The sequence below is a fragment of the Strix aluco genome, chromosome 5, assembly GCF_031877795.1.
Source record: "Strix aluco isolate bStrAlu1 chromosome 5, bStrAlu1.hap1, whole genome shotgun sequence".
NCBI lineage: Eukaryota > Metazoa > Chordata > Aves > Strigiformes > Strigidae > Strix > Strix aluco.
Window position 1 is genome coordinate 50970451 of NC_133935.1, and position 26833 is coordinate 50997283.

General features: G+C 37.4%; 1 protein-coding gene across 2 annotated transcripts in view; it reads right to left on the bottom strand.

The window, feature by feature from the left end:
* Positions 1–4516: 4516 nt before the first annotated feature.
* Positions 4517–26833, bottom strand: part of XPOT (exportin for tRNA) — a 29652-nt gene continuing 7335 nt past the window's right edge. For both annotated transcript variants that reach the window (XM_074827308.1, XM_074827307.1), the window contains exons 5-25: positions 25314–25383; positions 23901–24119; positions 23150–23334; positions 22627–22795; positions 21096–21332; positions 20736–20774; positions 17576–17638; positions 16522–16646; positions 15584–15728; positions 15308–15427; positions 15045–15139; positions 14187–14256; positions 13513–13751; positions 12724–13009; positions 10737–10926; positions 9450–9566; positions 9249–9364; positions 8700–8747; positions 7158–7229; positions 5987–6043; positions 4517–4991 (exon numbers count right to left, since the gene is read on the bottom strand). In XM_074827308.1, the coding sequence (XP_074683409.1) occupies positions 4965–4991; positions 5987–6043; positions 7158–7229; positions 8700–8747; positions 9249–9364; positions 9450–9566; positions 10737–10926; positions 12724–13009; positions 13513–13751; positions 14187–14256; positions 15045–15139; positions 15308–15427; positions 15584–15728; positions 16522–16646; positions 17576–17638; positions 20736–20774; positions 21096–21332; positions 22627–22795; positions 23150–23334; positions 23901–24119; positions 25314–25383 (2689 nt within the window). In that variant the 3' untranslated portion in view covers positions 4517–4964. The remainder of the gene's footprint in view (positions 4992–5986; positions 6044–7157; positions 7230–8699; positions 8748–9248; positions 9365–9449; positions 9567–10736; positions 10927–12723; positions 13010–13512; positions 13752–14186; positions 14257–15044; positions 15140–15307; positions 15428–15583; positions 15729–16521; positions 16647–17575; positions 17639–20735; positions 20775–21095; positions 21333–22626; positions 22796–23149; positions 23335–23900; positions 24120–25313; positions 25384–26833) is intronic.

A 26833-nucleotide genomic window follows, 5' to 3' on the forward strand; every position in this document is an offset into this window, starting at 1 on the left:
TGGGCGTGTGCAAAGCACTTACACTGTGCCACACAATATCCTTGTTTCTGAATTGGAGAGACATGGATTCGATGGATGGACCACTCGGTGGGTAAGGAACTGGATGGATGGTTCCACTCAAAGAGTTGCGGTCAACAGCTCAATGTCCAAGTGGAGAGCAGGGACAAGTGGTGTTCCTCAGGGGTTGGTGTTGGGACTGGCGCTATTTAACATCTTTGTTGACAACATGGACAGTGGGATTGAGTGCACCCTCAGCAAGTTTGCCGACGACACCAAGCTGTGTGGTGTGGTCAACACGCTGGAGGGCAGGGATGCCATCCACAGGGACCTTGACAGGCATGAGAGGTGGGACTGTGCAAACCTCATGAAGTTCAGCAAGGCCAAGTGCAAGGTCCTGCACATGGGTCGAGGCAATCCCAAGCACAAATACAGGCTGGGCGAAGAGTGGATTGAGAGCAGCCCTGTGGAGGAGGACTTGGGGGTATCGGTGGATGAAAAACTGACTTATGAGCCATCAATGTGCGCTCACAGCCCAGAAAGCCAACTGTATATTGGGCTGCATCAAGAGAAGTGTGGCCAGCAGGTTGAGGAAAGGTGATTCTCCCCTTCTACTCTGCTGTTGTGAGACCCCACCTGCAGTGCTGTGTCCAGCTCTGGGGCCTCCAACATAAGAAAGACATGGACCTGCTCGAGAGGAGGCCACGAAGATGATCAGGGGGCTGGAGCACCTCCCTTATGAGGACAGGCTGAGAGAGTTGGGGTCCAGCCTAGAGAAGAGAAGGCTCTGGGGAGACCTTATAGCAGCCTTTCATTACCTAAATGGAGTCTACAAGAAAGCCTGAGAGGGACTTTTTACAAGGGCATGTAGGAGTAAGACAAGGGGTAATGGCTTTAAACTGAAAGAGGGTAGATTTAGATTAGATATAAGGAAGAGGATGGTGAGACACTGGAGCAGGTTGCCCAGAGAAGCTGTGGATGCCCCCTCCCTGGAAGTGTTCAAGGCCAGGTTGGACGGACCTTTGAGCAACTGGTCTAGTGGAAAGTGTCCCTGCCCATGGCAGGGGGGTTGGAAGGGACCTTAAATATCATCTAGTTCCCTTCCAACCCAAACCATTCTATGATCACAGCTGAACCAGGATAAGCAAACCTATTCAGCAGCCAACTTCCCTTCAGCTGGAACTGCCTTTCATATTTCCATGTTATTTAAGCCATTTTCTCTTCTTCTGTAGTTTGCAGAGGGAAGCAATTCTGTGATGTAGGACAGCTCTTACTAGCTTTGCCTTGTTTGCAGCTTGCCATCAGAGAATTCATTCCAAAGTTGTTCACAACATGTACAGATTAATGCTCCTAAGCAAACCTTAGTCCAAAAGTCACCCACAAGTTATACTCTTCCTCTTGTCCCACAGTTACAGAGCCATCTAGAAGATTTCAGTGGAATAGTGGCTAGTGTTAATAGTAAGAAAACATTATTAGATTAAAAAAATCTTGTTCTGCAGCCTAGTATCTCCCACTTTTCTGAAATGCCTGGGATATATATGGTGAACAACTAACACATGAAGGAAGAACAGAGAAAGAGAATGTGAGAGGGAAAAGCCCTCATGCTAGAGCAACAAAGGCAAAACCCAATTGCCAAGCAACCTTCACAATCACCAGGGCGTTATCCTGCTGTGTGCCTGTGTAACATGAGTAATTCACATAACCTGTAGGTACCTACCTCACAGAAAATCGGAAACACCAAATGCAACATCCCAGGACAAACCGTGGATGAATACAACCAGCCGTGCATCTGTCAGAATGAATGTGAGCAACCAGTGGAGAACAGACAGATCTGCTGAAGAGTAAGAAAACATTTCTCACCGAACAATTACTCCACCTCTGACTCCCCACTTCTGTTATCACCAGGAACTGTATCAATCTTGACCTTGGCAGAAATACATTTTCCAGCACATCCTGTATTTTAATAATGTGCCACCTTTTGCCACTACCAAGGTGTTTCACAGGGAGATACTCCCTATTTCTGGCTGCCCCATCCAACTTCTATCATTGTTCTTTCCCCACTACCACTAAGTTGCATTCTTTCACTTGTGCTGGTCCTCCACAACAGTTTCAGTGTACTTAATCAGTTAAAACCTGTCTGCTGTTTTCCTTCACTCTCCTTTCTTTGGTTTTATGTTGGCTTAACTTACTGAAACAGCACAATTAAAGTTCAGTGACTTCAATGTTGCATGGCTATGGAGTGATGCTACAACTAAATGGGCCCAGTAGCCAGCTGGTGCTGAAAGGGGCTTGCTGCCTCCTCCACCCCTACCCACACACTACAGCTGCTTTCCTTGAATCTGCAGCAGCACTTGTCTCACCCCACAGTGAGAGAGTTCCAGCTGGAAAACTGTGTCTCCCTGAAAGGGTGAGTAGCTTTCTAAATTGCTTTGAGTTTATTTTTTAATAGTTTTGAAGTTTTTGAAAACTTCGAATAGTTATTTTGCAGGATTAGTTTTCTACCATAAATTGTCTTGTTATGGAATCAAACAAGTGCCAATGCTGACAAGAGGGGAAAAAGGGCAGATTGCCTCTCCGGACAGCAACTACTTGCTAAAATAATCTTACCCGCATCAATAAGCCATTCCCTGAGAAAAATTGTCCCTGACCTCATCTTGCATGAAATTCATTGCCTCTACTTCACACCCAGAAAGGTGCTTGCAGGTCTGAAAGCTTGTCTGTCTTTAGTAATTACAGCAGCTTGTAAATAAAAAATACTATCTCTCTGCAAAGGATGCCTTGTATCTTCAGTTAAAGACTTGCAGCTCTGTTTGCTACTTAAACACACTTTGCAAGAAGAAATTGTGCACAAAAGGAGCTACTAGCGTGACGATGTTTTATGTATCTTCAGTCTAGATGGGCATTTTGACCAATGCAGGTTCACAGCAGATGGCAAGTCACAGGAGAGAGCTGCAGGTGCTTGTGTTTGGTGCAGCCTTTAAATCAGAAGATCATCCATGATCTGAAGAAAAACATGTGAATGTCAACCTAATCTCAGTGGAGTGTTCTCATCTATCTCTTTTTCCTTCTGTTCTACCCCACAAGTAGTTTTCATAATATGTTCAAAGCATCTAAACACTGCCCAGAGAGTCTAGTTCACACTCCCGAATACGTGTTGCACCACGAGATTTCTCTTTAGAGATAAGTGTACTTCTTTTCCAGTCCAGATTAAAAAAAGGCATAAAGCAGAAATCCCATCTCTTCAAAGTAAGGATGTAGAAACTCATCAATTGCCTTTCTAAACCTCAATTCTTTGCAAAGATAGTTACTAGGCGCTGCATACCCACATAACCCAACTGCAATACAACAGCTGCAAAGCTGCTGCCGCTGCACTGCTGAAGGAAACTGCAGAAAAAATAACCTGCTAGTAGCCAGAATCAGTGTTTACATGTTTATCTAGAGATACAGAAACCAACCCTCAGATCCTGTTTTACAGCTCAACCTCGCATAATCCCTGACAGTATACTATGCTGATTCAACAGGGTCAAAGTATAGATAAGTGAACAATTCTTTTTCAGTTCTTCAGGCTGAACCAAATTAGTTTCTCTAGAGACCCAGACTACCTAACCATTGATCCTACAGGATACTCTTTCAGCCAGGGAGGGAAGGGGCAGGGTATAGAGTTAACAATACAGCCAGGCTGATGGCTGCCATGCACAGCTCACTCCTACACTCTGTGCACTCTGCTTTATATCTGTTCTTACTCAACACCACCATAGCCAGCAATGTGCTTTGAGGAGGAAGTTTCTGCCACTTCCACTTCCTGAATAGCTCATTACAGGGTTAGATAAACACCAGATTTGGCACAGAGGAAACTACAGGAGGATGGGAGGGATGAGGAAGGAGGGCAGTCTCTTTGGCAGTGGCCAGTTTAAAGACTTCTCATGAGGGTATAATTTGGTAATAGCTAAACCATGCTCTGGGAGACAAATGGCACAGTCATACTAACAGGATTAATAAGTGTAGGCTTTTTTCCTACTTTTACACAACACTAAAAGCAGCAATATTCCTCTTACTTCAGAAGGCAAAACTGTAATGTCATAGAATTAAAAAAAAGCAAAGAAACAAACCAGCCAACCAATACATTTTGGGACAGAAGTAGCAACACTCTACTAAAATCTCTGTATAGACCATTGATCCTACTGAAATATTGAAGTGAATGCAACTCTTTCTTCTGTCAGCGTCTTCCACATGCAAGACTGCAATACAATTTATTATCCAAGCATCAGAAAAATTGCCAGGTTCTACTCAAATGTAACAGCCAAAAGCTTAAAGAATGCTGTAGCTTCTAAAGATTCAACCAAAATGATTCTAAGAGACTTAACATTTCACTGGATAAAATTTTATTTTTTAATAAAAAAAGATAGAACCGAATATTACTTTTAAATGAAATCATTTATTAAACCAATCTGTTTTAGAGGAGGTATATATATATATTTTATTATTAAGACAACTTCAATGAAATGACTATCTACAAGAATGACTTTGATTGTTTTATTTTCATGTCACCATACATGAACAAATGAATTTTATGTCTTATGAAAACATTTTACTCAGTATCAAAAATGTACACATTTTAATAACCATTGCTATGGTCTGAAGGGTTTTTTACATTTAATTTCAAAAATAAGTGTAATTTCATTGCTGTATGTGTTACAGCATAAGCTTAAATCATCCTATACATAATAAAAGGTTCTGTAGGTATACAGATCATTTTTCATGTTGTCACATACCTTCATGTTTGAGACATAGATGGGGGATTTGCATTTCTTTTTTTGCAAAAGGCTAAAATACGTACTGATGTGAGCACAAAGCAACATTCCTTAAAAACAAAACCAGTTTGAATGGCACAAGAGTTAGCATTTTTATAAATTAACAACCAGAGTTCTGGATTATGGAAACAGGTATATGAGATTCCAGTACTTTCCTCAGGGCTTCGCTCTCTGGAAGAATACCTGTTAAAAATTTATTAAAAACACCATTTTAAGACAAAGGAAATCTAAGACATGCAATGGTTGAGGCGTACGAGTATCAGTTTGACAGAGCTCATTTTCTTGTTTAACATACTGGTTAACACACTAGGTTCAAGGATGTGACTTGTGCTCAGTTTTGGGACCCTCACTACAAAAAGGACATTGAATGACTCAAGCACGTCCAAAGAAGGGCAATGAAGCTGGTGAAGGGTCTGGAGCACAGATCTTATGAGAGGCAGCTGAGGGAACAGGGGTGGTTTAGTCTAGAGAAGAGGAGGCTGAGGAGAGACCTCATCGCCCTCTACAACTACCTGAAAGGAGGTTGCAGAGAACTCGGGATGAGTCTCTTTAACAAAGTAACAAGCAATAGGACAAGAGGGAATGGCCTCAAGTTGCACCAGGGAAGGTTTAGACTGGATATTAGGAAGTATTTCTTTACAGAATGGGTTGTTTGGTATTGGAATGGACTGCCCAGGGCAGTGGTGGAGTCCCCATCCCTGGAGGTGTTTAAGAGTCGGATTGACATAGTGCTGAGGGATATGGTGTAGTTGGGAACTATCATTGTGAGGTTAATGGTTGGACTAGATGATCTTCAAGGTCTTTTCCAACCTAGATGATTCTGTGTGCTATTTGACTACACTCACACCCTCAAAAATGAAGTATTCTGACACATTCTCTACCATTTTAGCATCACTTTTTTGCTATTGCAGCTATTCAACATAATCCACGGGAATATCAAGCCATTGAGGAGATGGCAAGCTGCTGAGGGTAAGTAACAATTCTACAGATGTAGGTTTGTTGTTGTTGGTTCCTACTTTCCAGATAACTGCTTTTACTACTTGGAGATTCCCTATAGCTAAAAGCTATTAAATAATTCAATATTTGAATTTTACTTCAAGTCACTACCACAACTGAAATGTGTGACAAAGTTCAAATGAAACTAAAATCTATGTAAAGGAAAAAAAAAAAATCTTTACCTTTAAGTAATTTTTAAAAACTTTAGCATCAGGCTGCTGAAGTGCTTGACAGAATTCCTGTAAGAGAGAATAGAGAAATACTAAATAACTAAATGAAGCAACAAGACAACCTGAGATATGTTAGGAGCATACAGAATACCTTATATATAAAGCCACTGATACTTGTATTTTCCCTAATGTGCAACCAAAGAAAAGCATGTTATAGATAAAAAAATTGTAATAAGCTATGACAGGGCAGGTGCATTCTGGGGTGAAAAAGCTGAATTTTCAAATACAGGCTATCACATTCACTTTTAGCTGAATAAACAAAACCAGGACTATCTACGAGGACTGCGATCAAGGAGGTTCTAAACCTTTAACTTTTCCAGTAACTTTTGGTGGCTTTGAAATGAATACTTCAGAGGAGCATTTATACTTACAAAATATTATGTGCACACTAAGTGACTCTAGATTACAGCAGAACATGCCTCACTTGAAAAAGTTATAATCTTAGATCAGAAAACTCTGGGGCACCAGCAAAAGGTAGTACTCAATCCTTACATATATTTAACTTCACTTAAAAGTTCTACAGTTTAAGTCTTACAATGAGTATAATTGTCTCCCGATGCAGCAAACCTGATTACTATAGTATCCAAATTGGTTGCAATTAAAGTTGTCAGTGTTCATCTAAGAATTTCTTCATGGCAATGCTTACCATATGGCTAGCAATGCTTAATGTTGAGACAGTGGTCAGGTGTAAAGTTTCATTTTTGAGAACCCTCTTACACCACTCCAATGCAAGCACCGAAAACCCCATGCAATGTTGTACATCATTTTTGACAGTAGAACCAGTTCTGTGGCTTACATTTCTGTAGTGTTGAATACAGCCTTTATCATCACACTTTCTGTACATTCAACATTTTTCATCTTACTTTTGAATTCTTACTCTGTACTTTTTCCTCAAGTTAAAATATGATTTAAAGTAGGAAGATGGCTTCGACAGTCACATGCACTGCAAGGTACTCTTGCAGTAACTTTAATCCTTATGCTAAATTAATCCTATTCCAATATGCAATATCAGAATAAGTTTTACTGAGGGATGGTAGGAGCTTAACTTTGTCAGTACTCATTTTGTTCCCATTTAACAATTATGATGGTTAAGTTTTCCAAATGTTCTTTTAGGAATTCCTACCTGAATTATCTCAGGAGCTACTTGCAAAGAAGGCAAATACTCTTGCTGAAGATACTGAATGCACTCAGGACCCTAAAGGAAAGCAGTACACAATTTGTTCAAGTGTATTTTCATGCAAATGGGAAGTCATAGCCCTATACTGTATGGTACAGAAGAGTTTGAAAACAGGTGATCTACATGACTATTTCATACAGAAGTTATGCATATCAAATACCAAATGTTCATGTTATTCTCAGCTGTCAGCAAATAAAAAGATTTCTCAACGTTGGCATTAAGGATTCTACTGCAGTGTGGTATCTTTTGTTACATAGCAGAGGAATGCACTGAAAATTGCACTAAACTGAGAATTACAATACAGCCAGTCAGTTTGTGACATGTCAACTATAAAAGTCACTTAAGTAAGAAGTTGGCCCTAATTTCACTGACATATGAAAGAAAAAGAAATAAAAATTTGGCAATTAGTATCTGCCATACTACTCCCATTGCAAAATTTAGTAGCCAAGTACCCCCAATCACAGTGTTTCTCTTCTTGTAACTTTGACTATGTAATTTGCAGTGGACTAAACACTAAAAAAATGGAACTTCCAAACCTTTGAGAGGAGCAGACAGGTCTGTTTTGGTTAACACATTAGCTTGTTTTCTTTATCTGCATTTATCAGATAACACTCATCACAAGAGGGACTACTGTACACCGGCAGTATACAAACATGACCCAATACATCTACCAGGAGAAAGTGAATCAACTTTATTGGTTCACACTTAAGTTACCCTAGAACTATAACATGGTATACAGTTCACATGAGGGGAAGAGATTTCTTTTTCCTGTATTTGTATCGGTAGTGTTAAAAGAAACAGTATTTGTAACAGGAAGTTGTTTCATTTATCAAAGCTTGATTTCCTACAGATTTCTCTCTTCACTGCTTTTGGGGAAAAAGGAACAAACTCAGAAGCTCTCCTCAGTTAAAACACAATCTCTTCTCTGCCAGTTTATGACTTCTTACAATTTTTGTTTAGTTGTGACTTTTACTTGCATTTGACAGAAAAGTTAGCCAGCAAGTTAAAGGGTGAAAACAGTAACATGAACATAGAAACCGTTTTGTTTCCTCTTAAAAATGGAAATATGCTACAGTGTTTTAGTCATTAGACAATGCAAAATTCTTTTATTTCCATAATTGTTTTTCAATCTAGTCTCCTACACATCAAAAGATACCTTTAGCTTTCACAGAAATACTCTACAGGACAACTCTAATTGCTCTTTTATGTCAGTTTAAGTACTACACTGAAAAGTGAAAGAATGGCAATTGATCAGCTAAATACAGTAATCAAGTGAGCAGATTTTTCTCCTTAAGAGTCAATATTTTGCAGTAATTTATCAAGAGGTAGAACTACTGGATCCTGTATACCTCACAGCATTATGGTAATCCTATTATTTTATATAAGGGTAGTTATTCACCCTAGTAACTATTTAATTTTTAGAAACTGATAAAAGCACTAGAAAGAAACCTGCAAGAGTTATTCCCTGTAAAGTATTATGAAGCTTACCCTTTTGAGATGAATTGTTTTTAACGTCACTGCACATTCTGATAAAGCCTGCAATGTAATACATAACATTAGACTGTTCAATTAGTCTACTGGTTAAGTATTTAAAGCCAAAGAACCTAATGAGGTCCAAACCAGGGGCTAGTTCATGCCATTATTCCCTCATCTTCCCCTCACACAATGCTAACAGAGCCTCAACCTTCCAATTTCTGTTCCACTTTAACCAGAAGAATTTGCCACAACTGAACCCAAAATGAACTGAAGAACAACCACCTGTGTGTGTTCACTTTCACTAAACATTAGTTAATAAGTAATGTAGGTCAATGTTAAATATTCAGATCTGCAATTCCTCTAGCTTGATTTTGAGCATAGGTGAACTGCAGAATACAGTACCACAATATTCAATAATTAATCATCCAGGTATCTCAATAAAAAACATAAAGGATGTTATTTGTGAGACAATGATCTTTGATAATACATGGCCACTGTAGGTTTCTTAGCTTGAATCTCCCCACAGGAACAAAAGCAAAAAAAAGAGTCCGTAATACACACCAGTACTGTCTGGGCATCTGCCAAGTCAAATGTTTGCTTCAAAGGTGCTAAGAAACATGCAGGAACAATGTGCTTGTAGACAAAGTCTGCAAAACCTACTGGTCCATCTTTACCTCCTGAAAAGAATAAAACCATTCCATGTTCTATTATTGCTTCATGGTTAGTAGCAGCTGCAAAGGAATTATGGAAAGACATTCTTACCCCAAAGCTCCACCAACTTAGAAAGAATAATAAAACAAGTCTTCTGTGCAATAGGATCTGGGTAATCCACTGCTCCTTGAATCACAGTGAACAACACACGCTCCACATTCTCTGCACCTTAAACACATTAAAATGAGCTTATTTCAACTTGCAGCCTAAAACGTTTCTATACTCTTACACTATTTTATATAAATACTGACCTGGAAGATATGCTTCAACTTCAAAATAGCTCTTTTTTGCACAAATCTCAAATATTTTTGGGAAGTTTCCCCTACGATGCAAGACAACTCTTATTTAGGTTATAATTCTTGGTTGTTTTGTTTGTTTAAGTTTGAGATTTTAACTGCTCTTCTGGCCTTTAATACACACAAAGGTGAGTGGGGTACTTTGACCTGCCTGCAAATACCAGTTTTCTCCTCTCTACCCAACCCTGCTAGAGTTAATTAAAACTCAGCAGCACTGAAGTAGTTTACTTATCTTCCAATATATGGAAAGGTATTTTATCACACTTAAAATTTGAGTTGCATCTATGTTTATTTGTTTGATTCCTTTAAAACTCAGCCCATCACAAGAAAGCTCTCACGACTTAATGCCACCCTTTCCTTTCCTACAGGGATTACCTTCATTTTAGGATGGGGAAGGAATTCCACCTACCAGATGAGTCACTTAAAAGCTTCTCAATCCCTAGCCATTTTGATGGAATACAGACTGAGAGAATTACTTAAAGAATCAAGCAACTGGACATTTGACTTCAAATTCCTCCTGTAAAACACACTAATTTGTATTTGGCCCCTAAGGTTGAGGGAAGTGTGGTAACTACATATATAAATTCCATAGTGCCTTCTACTATAGATACCAAGATCAAGTAATAGTAACAAAAAGAAACAGAAATTACTGATGTGTCCTTCAGAAAATGAAGGCCACAATGAATACTGGCAGCTGTGAGTGGTCTTGTCCAACAGTTGGAGCATTGCTATACATTGTTATATATTGTATGATCTCAGATTCACCCATCAAATACAATAATGCATGAGAACGTATTATGATACACCATTCTTGACCTTATAGACACAGTGATTACATTTAAGCTGCGAAGATCAAAAGGAAGAATATGCCTATTATAGCTGGACTTCACAGACAAATTCTTGCTCAACAGGTAAGTTGAGTACTGTATTTACATCAGTCCATTCTACCTTAACATAGGTAATAGTACTTGACAGGAACTAGGCTAATGATTTTAACAGACAAAACTTAGATAAGTATTCTTTGAGAAACTGAACTACTTACCTTGATTAGCTATGACTTCACTCATTCCACTGCCAGTTACTGTCTGTAGAAAAGCAAAGTAACTCCTCCGTAACATTTGTTTTTCTAAAGCAGCAGACTGGTCATTTTCTTCTGCTGGAAGGAGCAACACCTCAAAAATAGCATGAAGTAGTGGCATAAACATCTGTTGCAGAAAAGGTGAAACCTGTGTCTGTGGAGATTGGAAGAGGGTATCAACTCAAACAATTACAGAAATTGAACATTTTGAAGTTAAAACTTAAGGGCTTGTTACAATTCACAGCTTTGATTCACCTTTAAAGTTAGTATTTTCATGTACCAACTACTTATAACAAAGTGAATCACATCAGGGTCACCATGACCATTACTGCATCTTGACTTACCCGTCACCTATTTCACACCTTTCGTGCAAAAAATATCTAATCCTATCTAGTCTCAATCTGAGTAGGAACAGAAGCTTTTTCAGGATTTCTCATCCTTCTGTTCAGACAGATGCTATTTCAAATTCCCTGAAATATCAAGGGGAGCTATTGTAAAGTCACTGTGGTTACAGAAAATGCATCTCTAAGATGTTAAAACTAGCACCAGGTCACCTTTTGCAGTACTTGTCTTTAAAGACTGCTTAAAGAAAAGAGTTCTCCTGAGCTGAAATACTACTGGCATTATAGAATAAATTTGTCATTTATGTCCTACTAGCAATGAGAAATATATGTAAGGGCATTAAATTAGTTGAACACTTACGAACTGAAAAAGTAAGGTGTGTGCTATTCAGCCACACCCTCAAGTTCCATAAAGATGCAACTCAATGTTCATTTTTTTAATTAAAAAATAAAACTGCTTAAGCAAGGTTTTATCTTTAATCTTCTCTTTACTGTACCTTAAAAGTATTCAAGTGAAGCTAGGATCTTTATTTTAACATATTGTAGTAAGAATGGTAAAATATCATACAAAGGTAAACATTACACATGAACATGGTATTTGTCCAGTCTTGCTCCTGTGACGACTATTTTTTTAGGATGGGGGACCTTACACAGACTATCTTTAATTATCTACTGCTACCCAACTTGCAAAAAGGACTAGAGTAGTAAGAGCCTTCCTCCCTAATCTCTGAAATACTTGATTTTTCAAAATTCCTTCTCTGCTCATGGGATACTCCAAACAGATGTCCACATGCTAGATTCACACAGGTATATTATGGCTCTGTTCTACTACTCACAGAACACACTTCACTTTTGGTAATTTTAATTTTGCATTCTGCTGAGAGACTTATTTAAGACTATTTAAAGGGCTTCTTAACCTTCTCATACAGCAATGAATTTTCCATCCCATTCACAACAGCGCAGTACTCTTGCGGCAGCTCCACAGAATGAACTTGTAACTTCATATATTTCATTGACTTTGCATTTGAATTGTTTGGAACTAGGAAGCTCTCAAAGGCTACACTTCAAGAACCTTTGTTAGATAATCAGTTGACAGTCCTGCTCCCGCTTAATACATATCTCATGCCTCCATTTCAAAACCTCTGTGTATTTCTCAACCAATTTTGAATAGCAATGCATTAAGCCTCAGCATATATTTTTATGCAATGCCACTGCATCAACATCTTGTAAATCAATATTCCTCCCTATATGCATATCTGATATTTCTGTATCTCCTGGAAATCTCATTAAAAGAAATGAGAAAATTCACTTTGGAGCTTGTATAGTTTGTAATATTAGCTTAACACTCCAATGGGGGGCATAAAGTTAATTGTATCAATAAAAAAAATCATGTTGTGCTCCAAGGAGTATTTTATTTTAAAATGTTAAACCCAAAAATTTAGAAACAGCACAAAATTCTAAGACTAATCAAAGAAAAACACTCAGCAACATATGACAGGTGGTTGAAGACTATGTTTTCCAAGGTTCTGAGACATACCTATTTTTCTGGAACCAGAAAAGAGGAGATAGCAGCAACACTTTGATCCTGAAAAGCTTACGCATGATCATACCTTAAACTTAGCTGTTATTTGATTTATAAGAGGAATGAATTCTTGAAGATCTTTTGCTTCACAATCTTTAAGCATGTGTTCAGAGGCAGAAGGAATGAATGGAAGAACTTCTTCCTCTAGGCAAATAATCATGCGGTGAAGGAAAGTGCGGACACCACTTCTCAGAACTTCCTTTTGTAATGGACAACTGAGAGCTGGCAAAAACGTTTGTAAGCAGTCCAGATAAACCTCTGAGCAGCCACATTGTTTTACAGTTTGCTTATTGCTGAAAGCCTTGCTGGTTCGGCTGTAAAAGCAATACACCAAGTTTTATATAAGGCTCACGTTCCAATACAATTAAGAAGCAATAACACCGAGAACAGCATATGCTTTAAAACCCATGCACCAAACTAGAACGTTACATTTCATGAAATGGGAGCCAAACACTGGAAGTAATGAACAGAATTATTTGATATGAAGTAGCTACACTTTGGCAGTTTTTTGAGAATTAAATTCTAATAATTTACAAACAACATATGATTAGAATAGCTCCAAACAGTTCTTTGAGGAAGGGAATAGATCCTGGTTCATTATAAACTTGCTCAATATTCTTCATGTCTACATCCACAGCAGCCTTTTCTAAGGGAACTTAACTAATTTTCTGGGATACCGTAGGAAATTCTACAACACTGATGATTTTCTAGGTCAATAAAGCACAGGTAGAAACTCATCCCCTCCTCCCAATAAATCCTTTATATTTCCCTTTTACTCAAACCAGAAACACACACACAGTCACTGTGCTGTACCTACCTAGCAAACCCAACAGCATGATTGAGGCAGTCAGCCAGTGCCATCTGTCTGTCCTCATCTTGTGCCATCATCAGTTTTTCTAACAATACTTTGAACTTCTCCATCAGTGGAGTCAACAAATTCCTCATTAGAACCTGTTTTCTTTCTGCAGAGTATTCACTGTTAACTATTAATACTCCAGCTGTTTCATAAATGAAAAGTTGATCATCACTGCTTAACAGAGCCTGGTAACCATTTTCCTAAAATGGAAGATAACGCATAATTCACTAGATGTCCTTTATCAAAGTTGTCTTCTCAAAGTTTAAAGATACTACTCCTTCTTTAATCCCGCCTGAGTAATCCCTATAGTACATTTCCAATAGTTTTACTCTCTTCCTACTTAAGTAGAAGCATCAAGTACAGGTAAAAACATAGTTGGAACAACTACTGTCATACAATTCAGGCAGATAGCTTTCTTTATATACCCATCTCTAGCCTATACTCCCAGAAACCCACACAGATTATTAAAATTAGGTACAAATGTAAGCATGCAAGTAATCTCACACCAAAAAAGCAGGACAATTATTTGTGCTTAGATGTTTTGTGTGCTAAGCCTACAATTTAGTAAGTACTCAGGCATACTGATGAGTAAGTACAAGGCTTATTTATTACAAAAACCTGCTATAAATACTCACAGGAGGAGAAAGTTCCAGCAGGTCTTGTATTCTATTCAGAACATCTTCAATAAAGGGATTCATTTGCTTACTGAAGTAAAACACAAGTACATAACACTATTTAGAAGTGTGTGCATTTTTACAGGTTTCCTGGTATTTTAAGGTGTAAAGCTAGACACTAAACTACCTTCTCAATAGAGAACTCCCCTTTAAATATCAAAGCACTGTTGTAGAAAAGTCTGGCTTATAGATACGGTGCTTGTGGTAGGCCAAATAGATACATGGCATAGTGGGAAATAAACATTTCTTTCCCTCATTTTTTAAAAAACATGCATAAATAGCCTCACCAACTTGAGTGAAACATGTTCATTAACAGTTGAAAAATAGGATCCTTCTGAAATCAGAACCATCTTGCAGCTTCTCCTGCCTCTACATTAAATACATGCCTGTGAAATAAGACCAACAGGACAGGACTATTTGAAGGGCTCTAATACACTGAGTTATCAGTATAAATTCTGTAAATATTCAGAATTTGGTCAGGGACAGGAAAGAGTTACTCTCGGGAGTCTCCAGATCACTCACTCTCAGCTCTGCTCACTGAGGAAAAGCGGGACAGACATTTACATTGTTGATCAAGTTTTAACATCTAATCAAAACAGGCTAAGCGTATGTGTATTCCAGTTAGTTCTGTGACAAATGTTTCCACTGCTACCTTAGTATTACACAATAGGACAACCCTCCTAGAGCACTGTTTTGCTACATTACTTCATTGCAGTCCATTTGAAGCCCAGCCTGTTTCAGAGACAGCTGTGATGTACAGAAGGGCGAGGTATGGTAAATTCAGTGCATTTTGGATACATTTGTAACAGCTTTACTCACTTAAGAGACTTGACAAATCTGGAAAAGAGGTAAGCTGTTCGACTTCGTACTTTGGGACTTGTATGGCGAAGACCACGGTGATCTAAAAATGCCATCTGCAATCAAGAAAGTATCTCAGTCTTAGAATCCCTAAACAAGGAGGAGAAAAGCTAAACATCCAACAGTTTAAGAAACACAGCTTCTTCAGTGATCTTCAGATAATAAGAAATTTCCTAAGTCTAAAGAACTTATCTAGTTGAAAATGTAAATGAGATGAAACTTACTAGAACAGTTGGAATGTGCTGAGGTTCAACAGCAAAGAATTTTTCATATCTAACCACTGTTTCAAAGAATTCCAGGGTCACTGATGTATGTTGATAGGCACTAACACCAGAAGTCACCAGCTACAAATAAAAGCATTAGCAAGTTAGTACTTTAGGTGTCTGTAACACCAAACGACAATGTAAGTGGCTCATCTTAACTACCAGGATGTCATTTGAAGTGGAGTGTTCCAGTCTCCATTAGCATTTTTAAATTGCTCCCACAACAGACATGCTTACCGTTCTCATCATGTCTTGTAAAGCCGTAGCTTTTGTAACATCACCAGAGAAGTGAGCACCATGGGATACAGGAAGAGCCTCAGCCAACATATACAGCAGTCTTATTGCTACTTCTACTTCCATAAATCGCGTAGTCTGCCAATTCCTACAGAAAGAGTAAGGTCATGTTAGTCTGTAGTAGCTTATGGAATAATAACAGTTCTACATGTTAGTGTTTTCTTTCAAGCCTTCTTCAGATGCACGGCATAAAAAGAGCAGATTTAAACTAAGAAAAACACTGTAAGGCCTAGGCAGTATTTCAGGATGCTTCTGGAAGACTTTATCCACAGACACAGTGCCTCTTCATCAGAGGGCTACCAATTTTCTCTTTTACCAGTTTCAACTTGAAAGCTACAGATTTCTCAAAACCACCTATTATGCATGTGGACAAGTCATTCAGCTTCACTCAAAAAGAGGGCTCGCTAAAGAGCAGGTACAAGGAAACTACCAACAATACCGGATTCCTATTTGTATACACACAACTGCCATCCTAGCAGGCAACTAGTAATGTTTCTTTATTTACATTTATAGTTTTCAGGATTGGTTCTGCTCTTTTGGTTAAAAAAAAAAAATCACTTTTGTTTCTTTTCCCTACCCAACCTTGGTTTTATGATACCAGTAATATGTAAAATTATTTGCCATATCTCATAAGCATTTCCTTGAGGGAAAAAAAAAATTAGCTGCCATTTAAGGTAACAAGAAAGCAGCTTTTTCTTTCTAAGCAGCTGAGTAAAATATTCTACAGTGTCATATGTATCATGAAGTTATAACGAGCTCATTCTATCAATTGGCTTTGCCTTGCCACATCACACTTATGTTCATTACAAACTCTGCCAGTTACAAGTCAAAGGCAAAAAAGCTAAGGGCATCATGTAAACAAGTTAAAAAACCCAACTTACTGAAGTGTAGTGTTAAAAACTCTGCGAACAGATGCCAACAGTAGCTCTGGTGAGACCTGAGCAAGTCTGTCCAGCAACAGTTTCAACTGTTTTCTGTACTCCACAAACATGGCTTCATCTTCACCCTGCAAAACATTCACACATCAGTGAAGTCTGTATTTTCATTTTTAAATTCATCCACAACCATTTTAGACCATTACACCTAAAACAAAAACATGTACATACAAGAACAGTATACAATGCTCAGAAAATTCAGTAACGCTCACCCTATGCTCTTGCAACATAACAGCAGGCTCCTTTTTTTGGCTGGTTGTAGTATGTTGAGATCCACTGCATTCAGTCCAGAAACATATTAAAAAGGCTTTCCAAATTGAAAACTAGCCAAAAAGTACAAGAAAGAATATGCTCTTGGCAAAGCCTTATTGACCCAGTTCTTGAAAATTGACTCACTCTTCAAAGATGTTCTTTCTCAGCATCTAGCTTAGTTTCAAAATTAAACTGACAGAAACATTTATGATGGACTGCATTCAGTTTAAGTTAACCTTTTTAAGACTATAGCTCTTCAAACAGCCTGCAGCAAAAGTAAATCTGTCCAACATATTCAATCATTATTGCTGGCTGACAGAGATTTGACCATCTGAAGTAGGTCAAGCAGCATCTCAAAGAGTTTCATGACACAATATTTCTCAAATCTTTTTGCAAGACAAGTGATGTGCAGAAACGCGCAAACCCACACTGAAGAAGCCAGCCTAACAGCTATGTTTAGCTAACAGCACAGCTGTATTTGCCTAGGAAGAGTTCAGCACAAATGCAGCCAGAAATATTCTCTTAACCGAACTGGCTTGGATATCCCTTTACTACATTGTTTTGTCCTATGCAGACACGCCCAGAGGTTAAAAAAAGCTTTCCACATAGGAAAGAATTCAGCCTACAGACCTTTGCTTCCTACCTTCAAATCCTTAGTCTATGAAAAATATGAATTTTAAAAGCGTGAGCAAGTTTTACTATGTGCAATTTAAGTTGCATTTGTCTGTTTATTCATATAACACAATACCTCATTTTCAAAATTATATTCTTCATCATATGTCAACTTCTTCATAACAGCCAACATGATTGCCTAAGATAAAAACATAACTGTAAGCACAGAAGCAGACAAGTGATAAGAAGCAACAGTTAAAATCCTACAGTAAAGGAAACATTAAAGCAAGTGTTAAATGTTTACTAATATTTTAAATTCCATTTGAGTTATTATTTTCAGAGGTTTAGCAGAAGTAACAGTCCAAATTAAAACAGATGGATTATATCCAAACAATACACAGATGACATTCCAGATACACAGCATAGATGACTTGGAGCTCTCAGTCTCTGACAATATTATCTGGCTTTGCTTCCTGCTTGTAATCTGTGCTATTTGGTTCACACTAAAAACAACTAAGATGACTGAATTAGGCAGAGGAAGCTAAACAGTTTGTCCAAGATGCTATTTTAAAGGGGCAGGTCAGCCTAGCCATAACATTAACTTCTTTAATAGCTCAACATCCTTGAAAGGTGTTTTGTTTTTTTGTTTTTTTTTTGGGACAAGTTAACCAGTTGAATTGGTTCAGCAAAGAATCCAAGAGCCAGGAGTAGCAAACAAGAGCAAGAAAAGCAAAACCTTCTCTTTTCATCAGCAGCAAGTTGTTAGAGCAGTTAAAGCACTGACGTGCAATTTGCCCTTAGCAGGGACTGTTGGTAAGTCCTAAAACAGCAATAAAGACTTGATCGCATCTCTGCTGAAGTCTCAAACTCTAAATGTATCACTTTGATCTTACTAAGCATTTACTAGTTCAGGTTTTTAGAACTCTGATTTAACATTTAAAATATATAGAGTACTCAATTCCATTTATGCTTTCCAGGATGGATAGAAATTGGACTGACACACACAGTTAGCTATAACAAGTGTTTAAAAATCTACTACATTTTAATTCTCACTTCAGTTTAAGTTTGTTCTGGGGAACCTACAAAAACGTGTATTAAATCTAAAATATTCCAAATGGACAGAAAGCTATTCTGAGTAATTAAAACTGAATCAGAGGCAGATCATTTTTATATCTATGACAACAATAAAGTATTAGAAGTCCAAAAGAATATGAAGTAGCAACAAGTAACTGGGCAGGACATATCTGTATACATATTACAAAGAACAGGTTGACTGAGTATTGAAGAAGACTCGGTACAACTGTAACAGGTATTTGATCAGCATTTACAGAACACCTCATCCCTACACCTACTACCAGGTGAAAAAACAAACTTGTGTCTTTTTTCACATTGGTTAAATTCAGTAGGCAACAGCTTTTATTATAACTATAGGAAATGAAAACACTGGTCATATCAGCAAGAACTTGAATAGCATTTTGTAATTCTCTTCTAGTACTTCAGGTTCTAAATGAGGATAGCCATAAATTTCACACAAATAATAAACCAGGAGACAAGGTAAATTAAAAAAAACCAAAACTTTTGATGAATCACAATTACGTACTTTTCATTTAAGTGCAAAACCTGAAGTTCTTTTAACATTAAAATGGACCAATGAAACTTAGGTTATTGAGGTGAAATTCTTCGTGAACTTGCAGAAACAGACACTTGTAATATTTTGAGGAAGAAAATGGTCAAATAGCAAGAATGCAATCAGGCCTTCTATGGACACCAAGTGTCAGCATCATCTGTGAGAAGTCTCTGCTTCTCTATAAGAAGTGATATTAAAGAATTAAAATAATTGCAAAACATTAATGTGATATGCTTGTAGCCAGAAATGCTTAGAAACACCTGTCATTTAGGAGTTTAAAATGCGATCCTGCTGATGAGGAAAAACTTTGGGACTTCAAAGGCACAACAAACAAGGTCCTCTTTTTTCCCGTTCAAATAATGAACAAGTTTAAAGTGAGAATTTCTTCGGTGCAAAACTTTAAAGGAATGCTGCTAAGCACACCATTTAAAGCTTAAGACAGACAACAGTAAGATTTAGACTATTTCCAAATAATTTATTATTAGGAGTTGGATGAAAAAAGAACGATTGGTATAAATGCTTTTCAGTTTAACACAAATCCTCAGGAAATGCACAGTAAAATTGAGGAATAATTCTAACATGAAGTTCTTCAGTATGAAAACAACTTTAACAAAAAAAACAGATTTGGGACAGTAACACATTCAGATTTCAAGTGCACTGCAGTAGCAATTTGGTTTGATCCAGTTATAAGAACAAAAGACACATAGTAACAAATTAAAAGATTCAGTGATCTTATCAAACTTCTCTTATTGTGTTACCTCATCCAGTTTAAACAGACATTAGACAAAATGATATCAAGATAATCTAGACCAGTTATCCAAATTCAACTTTTCGTGTTAGAACAGGTACAGAATTCAGTTTTCTTTGTAAAGGAAAAGGAATCACAGCTGTCAGCTGTAGGAACTTACAAAGTACCTGCACCGACCTAACCAGTTCAACATCTAAATTAGTACATCCACATTAGTACAGAAGGGTCATAGGGAAAACAAGTTTTAAGAGGACTGCACTGAAAAAAACAAACAAGTTCACTACCTCCAAAATTGGACATAAAGCTTACTTATTGAACTTAATGCTTTGTGTTAACAAACTTAAGCTTATGTATAAACTCAAGCATATAAAGTTTAAACTTAAGCTTAATATATAGTTTAATGTAATGCTTAACATACAACTGCTCGTTAGAAGTACAACCATTACATTTGAATTGCAGCTTCTTTCATAAGTTCACCATATGATACTATCAAGGGTTGAATTTTATGACAACCCTTCCCATACTACTTCCAATCCTTCGGAATTAGGGCAGGTTTTAATAAAAATACAAAGCTTCAGGAAAAAAAACGTCTTCTATCTTGATTTAAGAACATTCTATCAACAGTACAGACTATACAGGAGCTTACCAACATATGCTTAAGGGTTGCCTGGGAAGATCAGCTCTAAAATAGCTTTCATCTTCATACACAATTCAATATAGGCTTACTATTTAAAGAAACAGCTGTAGTTACTTAACAGAAGATGGAACATGCTGTCCTTAACTTTTAAGTCTTCCCTTTTAATTACTGTCACATACACATTACGGCATATAAATAAAACATGATTTGTTTCAGCAAAATGAAAGATTCTGACCCAATGTGTTCTTGAAAAAAAGAATCTCTAGTAAAAAGAAAATACTTACCTCTACATTAGCTTTTTGTTGGTCTGAAAGTGCAGAAAGCTGCAAAATAAATGTCAAGTGTTATTTTTTGTGTAACTCCTTTATTACTATCTAATAGGAAAGGACAGGTTTGCTTTTAACAGCTATATGATCTACAAGCCGTCTTTCCACTTAACACAAGATTTAACCCAATTCCTTCAGATTTCTAAACAATACTATAGAAATAGCATGACCACAGCCATTAAAGATACTGAATACTAACTAGTCCAAAAAAACTATTTTGCAAGTCAGCTTTCACAAAGTATGAGATTCATATATTCCCACAAAAATCAAATGAAGTATGTCAAAAAGTGATGTAAAACTGAAGCCAGACATATTTACTTGTTTCAAGATGTGAAGGTAGTCATAACAAAAGCCAATGATATTAGATGAGATGTCGTCATCTTCGTGAATTAGCAGTTGCAACATTAGGGCCACTTTTGCTTCAATAGCTTGCAGAGTGTCTTGAGCACTCTTCATATCACCATTTTTTATGAGTTTAGTCCAACTAGCTATTAATGCTTGCCCCATCCCATTGACCAGCTTAGAAAATCTGGCCAGAAAATCCACATCATCTTCCTGCAAGAGAAGACATTCGATTAATAATAGTAGCAGAACTCATGTTTAAATGGCATGAATTTACATGTCTAGTATGTAGAAGCAGTAAAACCAACATTTGTCTCCTAGATGGAAAGTACAATTGCCTGGTTCATTTTCCCTGGGGAATGGAGAGAGAAAAATCAAAGCAATGTCAGATTTGGCTGTCCTCCATTATACAACAGTAGCTTGCTTCACCCCTTCAGATGAGTTTCTCTTTTTATTTTACAGCAAGAAGCAGGTTCAAAATAAAAGCAGCAGCACACACCTACCATAAATTTTAGGCTGTATAAGAGAAAAGTCTTTTATGGGAAAACTTCAAAGAAATAACAGCTGTAGCTCACTTCAGAAATACTGGTAACAAGTAACTTTCAGTACTGCCTGTAAGAGTGAGTTAATGTTAAATACTTATGGCTTGCTTTTGCAGAAATACATGGATCAGAATTGAGAAATACCCCTAGACCAGTCACACCAAACAGATGCTTTGCTCCCTGCCATAACGCACAAAAGCAGAACAACAACAAGCCTTCCTCAGAAAGATTGAGGTAAGATTTTTAGAGGAACACCTCCTGAATTGATGAATGCACATATTCTGCATTTTAGTAAGAATACAAATTTGACAAAGGCTTCAAAATGAAGAGGTAACTGCCTTGCAATCTAAGGACCACAGCTTTGTAAGGACTGGTTCCTCTTCTTCCATGGCAGGTAACAAACAGCTGTTCCTTAAACACTGCAACTGCCTGGGAATGTGTGGTTAGCAGGTATATTTTTCCAGCTTATAAGAATTTCATGCCTCATGTCTGATTGTGCAGACATGCAGAACAGCATATGTGCCCTTAAGAAAGCTCTTTCCCCTACTTCATTACTGTGTTTATGCACAGCTGATCTAATGTCTCACCCTAAAAACCTCTACCTTGGCTACAATACCTATTACAGAATCATTCAGAAAAAAAGATTCAAGGCAATGAAACACAGAATCAGCACTAACAGTAAGCACAACATGCTTTAGAGAGGAACAGAGGAGCTATGTAATACCTTGCTTCTAAAATGAAAAACTCATGCTGAGGACAAACGAAATGCAGTGTGTTTTAAATAATATTAATAAGCTGTTAATTTAAGTATGAGAAAACTACAAGAAGCGTTTAGCTTTGATGCAGAAGTACAACTATTTCTCCCTAATCTGTGGGTTTAGTTTTACAGTTTTCTGTTCATCTGCTTATGTAAGAACTGTTGGAAACCCACGACTCACTCCTATTGTAAAAATCAATATACAAACCTGATCAATACTGAAGAGGCCAGCAGACTGCAATACTTGACATAAAGATTCAACCAATTTTGTTTTATCAATTGGGTCCATTCCCTTATTTACAATTTCAAACAAACAATCACAGGCTTCTTCCCGGAGAACTTCCACAGACATGTGACCTAGCAGCATATTTATAAACCTTCAGAGAAAAAAAAAAGTAGTATCACATAGAAAAGCTTTATATTATTTGTGTGCATATTTGCAATGGTTTTGTTTAATAAAACAGTTTACAGTTTTGAAGTCTATTGTACTGACTAAACTCAGCATTTTATACATTTTAAGGAGAACCCAGCAAACTGCGTGGTGTCTATTTTGGCCATTATATCAGCTTGGCTTGCAAAGTCAGTAACTCTACTAAAACCCCAAAACTTCAAAGATTTATGTATAATGAAAGTCCTTTTTCAAAGACGAGTTTTAATTCTGTTTCATAGAAATACAGTCAGCATACTAACAAGATTATTTTTGCCAACATATCCCATCAAAAACCCCTTACCTTTCATTGGCTATCAGGCTCAAATCTATCCAGGACACATAAGCTCCAACTACTTCAAGGCACTGGCATGTCAACTCTGAGTTATTATATTGATAGTTTTGTAAGATTTGGTACCATGATTCCACCAAACTTGGAATGCACTGTTCCCTCATAGTATCTTTTAATAAGGTGTTCCTACGAGCCTCCTATCATTACAGAAAAAGGATAAATCAGTCTTGTCATAGATTAGCATCTCGTCAAATTAGTAGCATTTTTGTATCCACTACCAGACACTTGTCCTAGCAAGATAACTTAAATCAGAAACCCAAAGAGAGCATTTTTTTTTCTTTCAAGAAATAAAACCAAAATACTCTAGTTTTCACTCTTTTCTACCACAATGCCCAAACGCTGAAGAAAGGCAGACAAAGGGGAAAAGTTCTCTAGATCATTAAATGGATTTCTGATGTTAGGACTCCTTCAAACAGGCATTAGAAGAAATCAACATTTTAAAATGAGTCAGTCTAACATTAAAATGGCTAATTCAGTCCATTAGTTTTTGTTTGCTAGCTCTTCAGGCAAAAAAATACATTAACTGAAAAGCATGAAATAATAAAAAGCATTAAACAACATATGGCTTTTGGATCTAAATGACCTAATGTCTCTGAAACAGAGCTGCCATAGGAAAACACAACATCTCTGCAAGTCTTCTGCTGTAATTAAAGAGAACTTTTTGGAAATGTAAAACAAATGTTAATGCAGAATAGTAACTTGCCTCTGATGTATGAACAACATCCCGGTCTACCAGCTCAGCATCAACAGCCATCAGGATTCTGAGGTACATATCCACACCTCGTGGATTAAGGTCAACTACTGATAGAATATCAAAAAAAAACTTGGGCCACTTTGTGAGATATTCAGTAACAAAAAGCAATGCAAAGACTTGTGCTGCTTTGTTGCGAATAAAAGTCTTCTCAGGCTGGGGATTCAGCATCTGGTAGAAACAAGATATTTTATTTGTATATTCTTACTAAATTAGAAAAGAATTGTATATGTTTGTTGATCTCTGTATAGTGATTAATGTACTACCTCTCTTCCTGGCTGAGATCAATAAAAAGCCTTGCCTTCCCAAGGATTTTGAAGAAAATTTAGCTAAATTGTAATGAAACGGGGAGAACGCTCTCTCTGGGTCATACAGTCCTAAGCCTTTCATTCAGTACTAAGATATTAAGTGCACTATTCAAAGACTAAAAGCTAATTTGTCAGGTTTGGTGAAAGGACTAAACAAGAACTTCCAGGAAACAAGTTACAGTCCTCTTGTAGCTAGCTTGTGCCTACATTAGATGTTAGCTTAAGAATAGTAAAGAAAGTTTCTAAATCTAAGCTCATCGGGGGAAAAAAAAAATTTAAAATCTGTCACTACTAATCTCCCTCTCTCCCTTTCCTCCCCCTTTTCTGTAAGCTCCATCTAAATGGAACAGCTCGCCACAGAGAGAAATTAAAAGCAATTTAATCCATTTCACAATGATCTGTTGTTTTTCAAGTTGTATTATTTTCCATTTCCTACTGTTAAGTTTTCTACAAACAAAGCAACTAAGTTAGTTTCCAGTGCAGAAGTGGAATAACAAACAGATAATGACAGGTATAGGCAAAGACTTGTATCAGCCCTCCTGATGGTTCTGCTGCTGATTGCAAGCTACGTGGGTCCAACTACATGTTCAGCTACAGAAACTAATTCCACAAGAAAGAGTAGCCACTACTCTGCTATAGTATTGAGAGGAGTAATGCTGTTCATTCATAAACACCTGTTAGTATTCTAAGTAGACAGGAGTTAGGGTTTTAAAAGGGTCTTAAAACCAGAATTACTGCTCCTCCTCCAGACACTCAGGAACATCAGGAACCTGGATGTTCTCTCTCGAAAGGAAAACTTTTAATACTCCTCATTTCACACACAACTGATTAAACCACAGTCATTATCTGATGTAAGAGTTTTATATTTAGTAGTAAGTTCAAGCACAGCCTTCTTTACAACATTTGATTTAAAGCATTTCTAATAGAGATTAGCATGTTAAAAGCTTTTAACCATCACATATCGTATCTCTTCAGGAAGCCATCTTTAAACTCAAATGACAGATTAAACATCTAGCCTGTACTGCTATGTAAAACTGCTGTGAAGGGACATACATACCTGTGCTTGCAGCCATGTTATGAGTGTTTCCCTAATTAGCTGCTGCTGAACTTCAGTAAGTTCAGAGTATCTGAAACAAAGCACAGTGAGATCAAAACACAACTGCTTCATGGCAAGTGTGATATTCAGTCAGGCAAAAATTAATATTGCACATAATACTACACAATGTACACGAAACATTCCTAGAAAAGGGATTTACACAGCTATTTGCATACCAGAATTCTGAATCAAAGACATAAAAATAAGGAAAAACATTTTGCTCATATTAATGGATTACATTTTGAGGCACTACTGCCTCCTATACTGGAGTAGGAGCTTGACATTGTGTAGGAAGGCTGCTCGTATCAAGGACAGGACTTACAACCCTGATAAAAATAACATATTTGACCATAAGCCACAGAGAGAAGGAAGAGACACTTGTATATGCTCAAACTTGTTGACTACACGTTGACACAAGGAAGTCCTTTACTAATCTGACCTACAGTACCTTTATTATCAGACATATGTCAAAATAAAAAAGCAAACAGGTAATTCTGCTTTACATCATACACACAGTCTTGGCAAAAGATGACATTATACCCAGCCCACCTCAAAAACTACCCACATAAAATGTTCCTTCCCAGGACTAGCTAAGGTGAGAACATTCTCCTTGCAATAGAGCTAGCTATAGGTTTGGTACAGTCCTTAACAAGAGTGACTGCTGAATGGGTCTCCAGGGTTCCTGTCACAAGTAGCTATTCATTAAGAAAAAAGCAACCCCTCTGAAAATGCTCAAAGAAAATAAGAAGCAAGAAAACAAGAGAAAACATACTGCAGGAAGCAGGTGACAGGAGTGAAACAAGTAGAGGAAGATGGACAATGAAGTAAAATCAGGTAAATAAAATCACAAAACGATAAGTCTTTCATTTTTGCTCTGATATGTAACAAAATCAGTCACAAAATACATCCTATTTCTATCTAAAGCCTGACCCACATGTTCAGTGTACTGCAACCAGTCATGATGATATTCCAAGAGGCAGACACCTCTGCCATGATGTTCAAGTCTAGACCAAAGAAGCCTGAAGTGTGAAAAAAATATAGTTACAGGCAATGAAACTTAATGTTATTTCAAAGTATTTTTCCCTAAAATTATGATTCTATGAAAGCACCACTCAATGAAAAGACTACTTTCTCTTAACATCTCTGCCATGGTTATCGAATGAATAGGGCTTTGTCTGAAGTCCAGAACTCTGTACTGAGCAAGGCTGCTGCTTGCAGGACATTTTTCTGGAAGAATCAGGGAGAACACAGAGTATGGCTTGACTCTACAGAAAGGAATGGCTACGTAAGTTTCAAGAAACCCTTGGTAACTGGGTCTGTGTTGGGCCACAGACAGGTATCAGACTAGTTACATAGAGCATGCTGCTCAAAACCCAACCACTCCTCTCCCAGGAAAAGGCCAAGAAATACAAGAAAGTCCTCTGGACCAGATTAAAGTCACCTCAATCACCACACTGAGATGACAGTTACTATTTTAATTT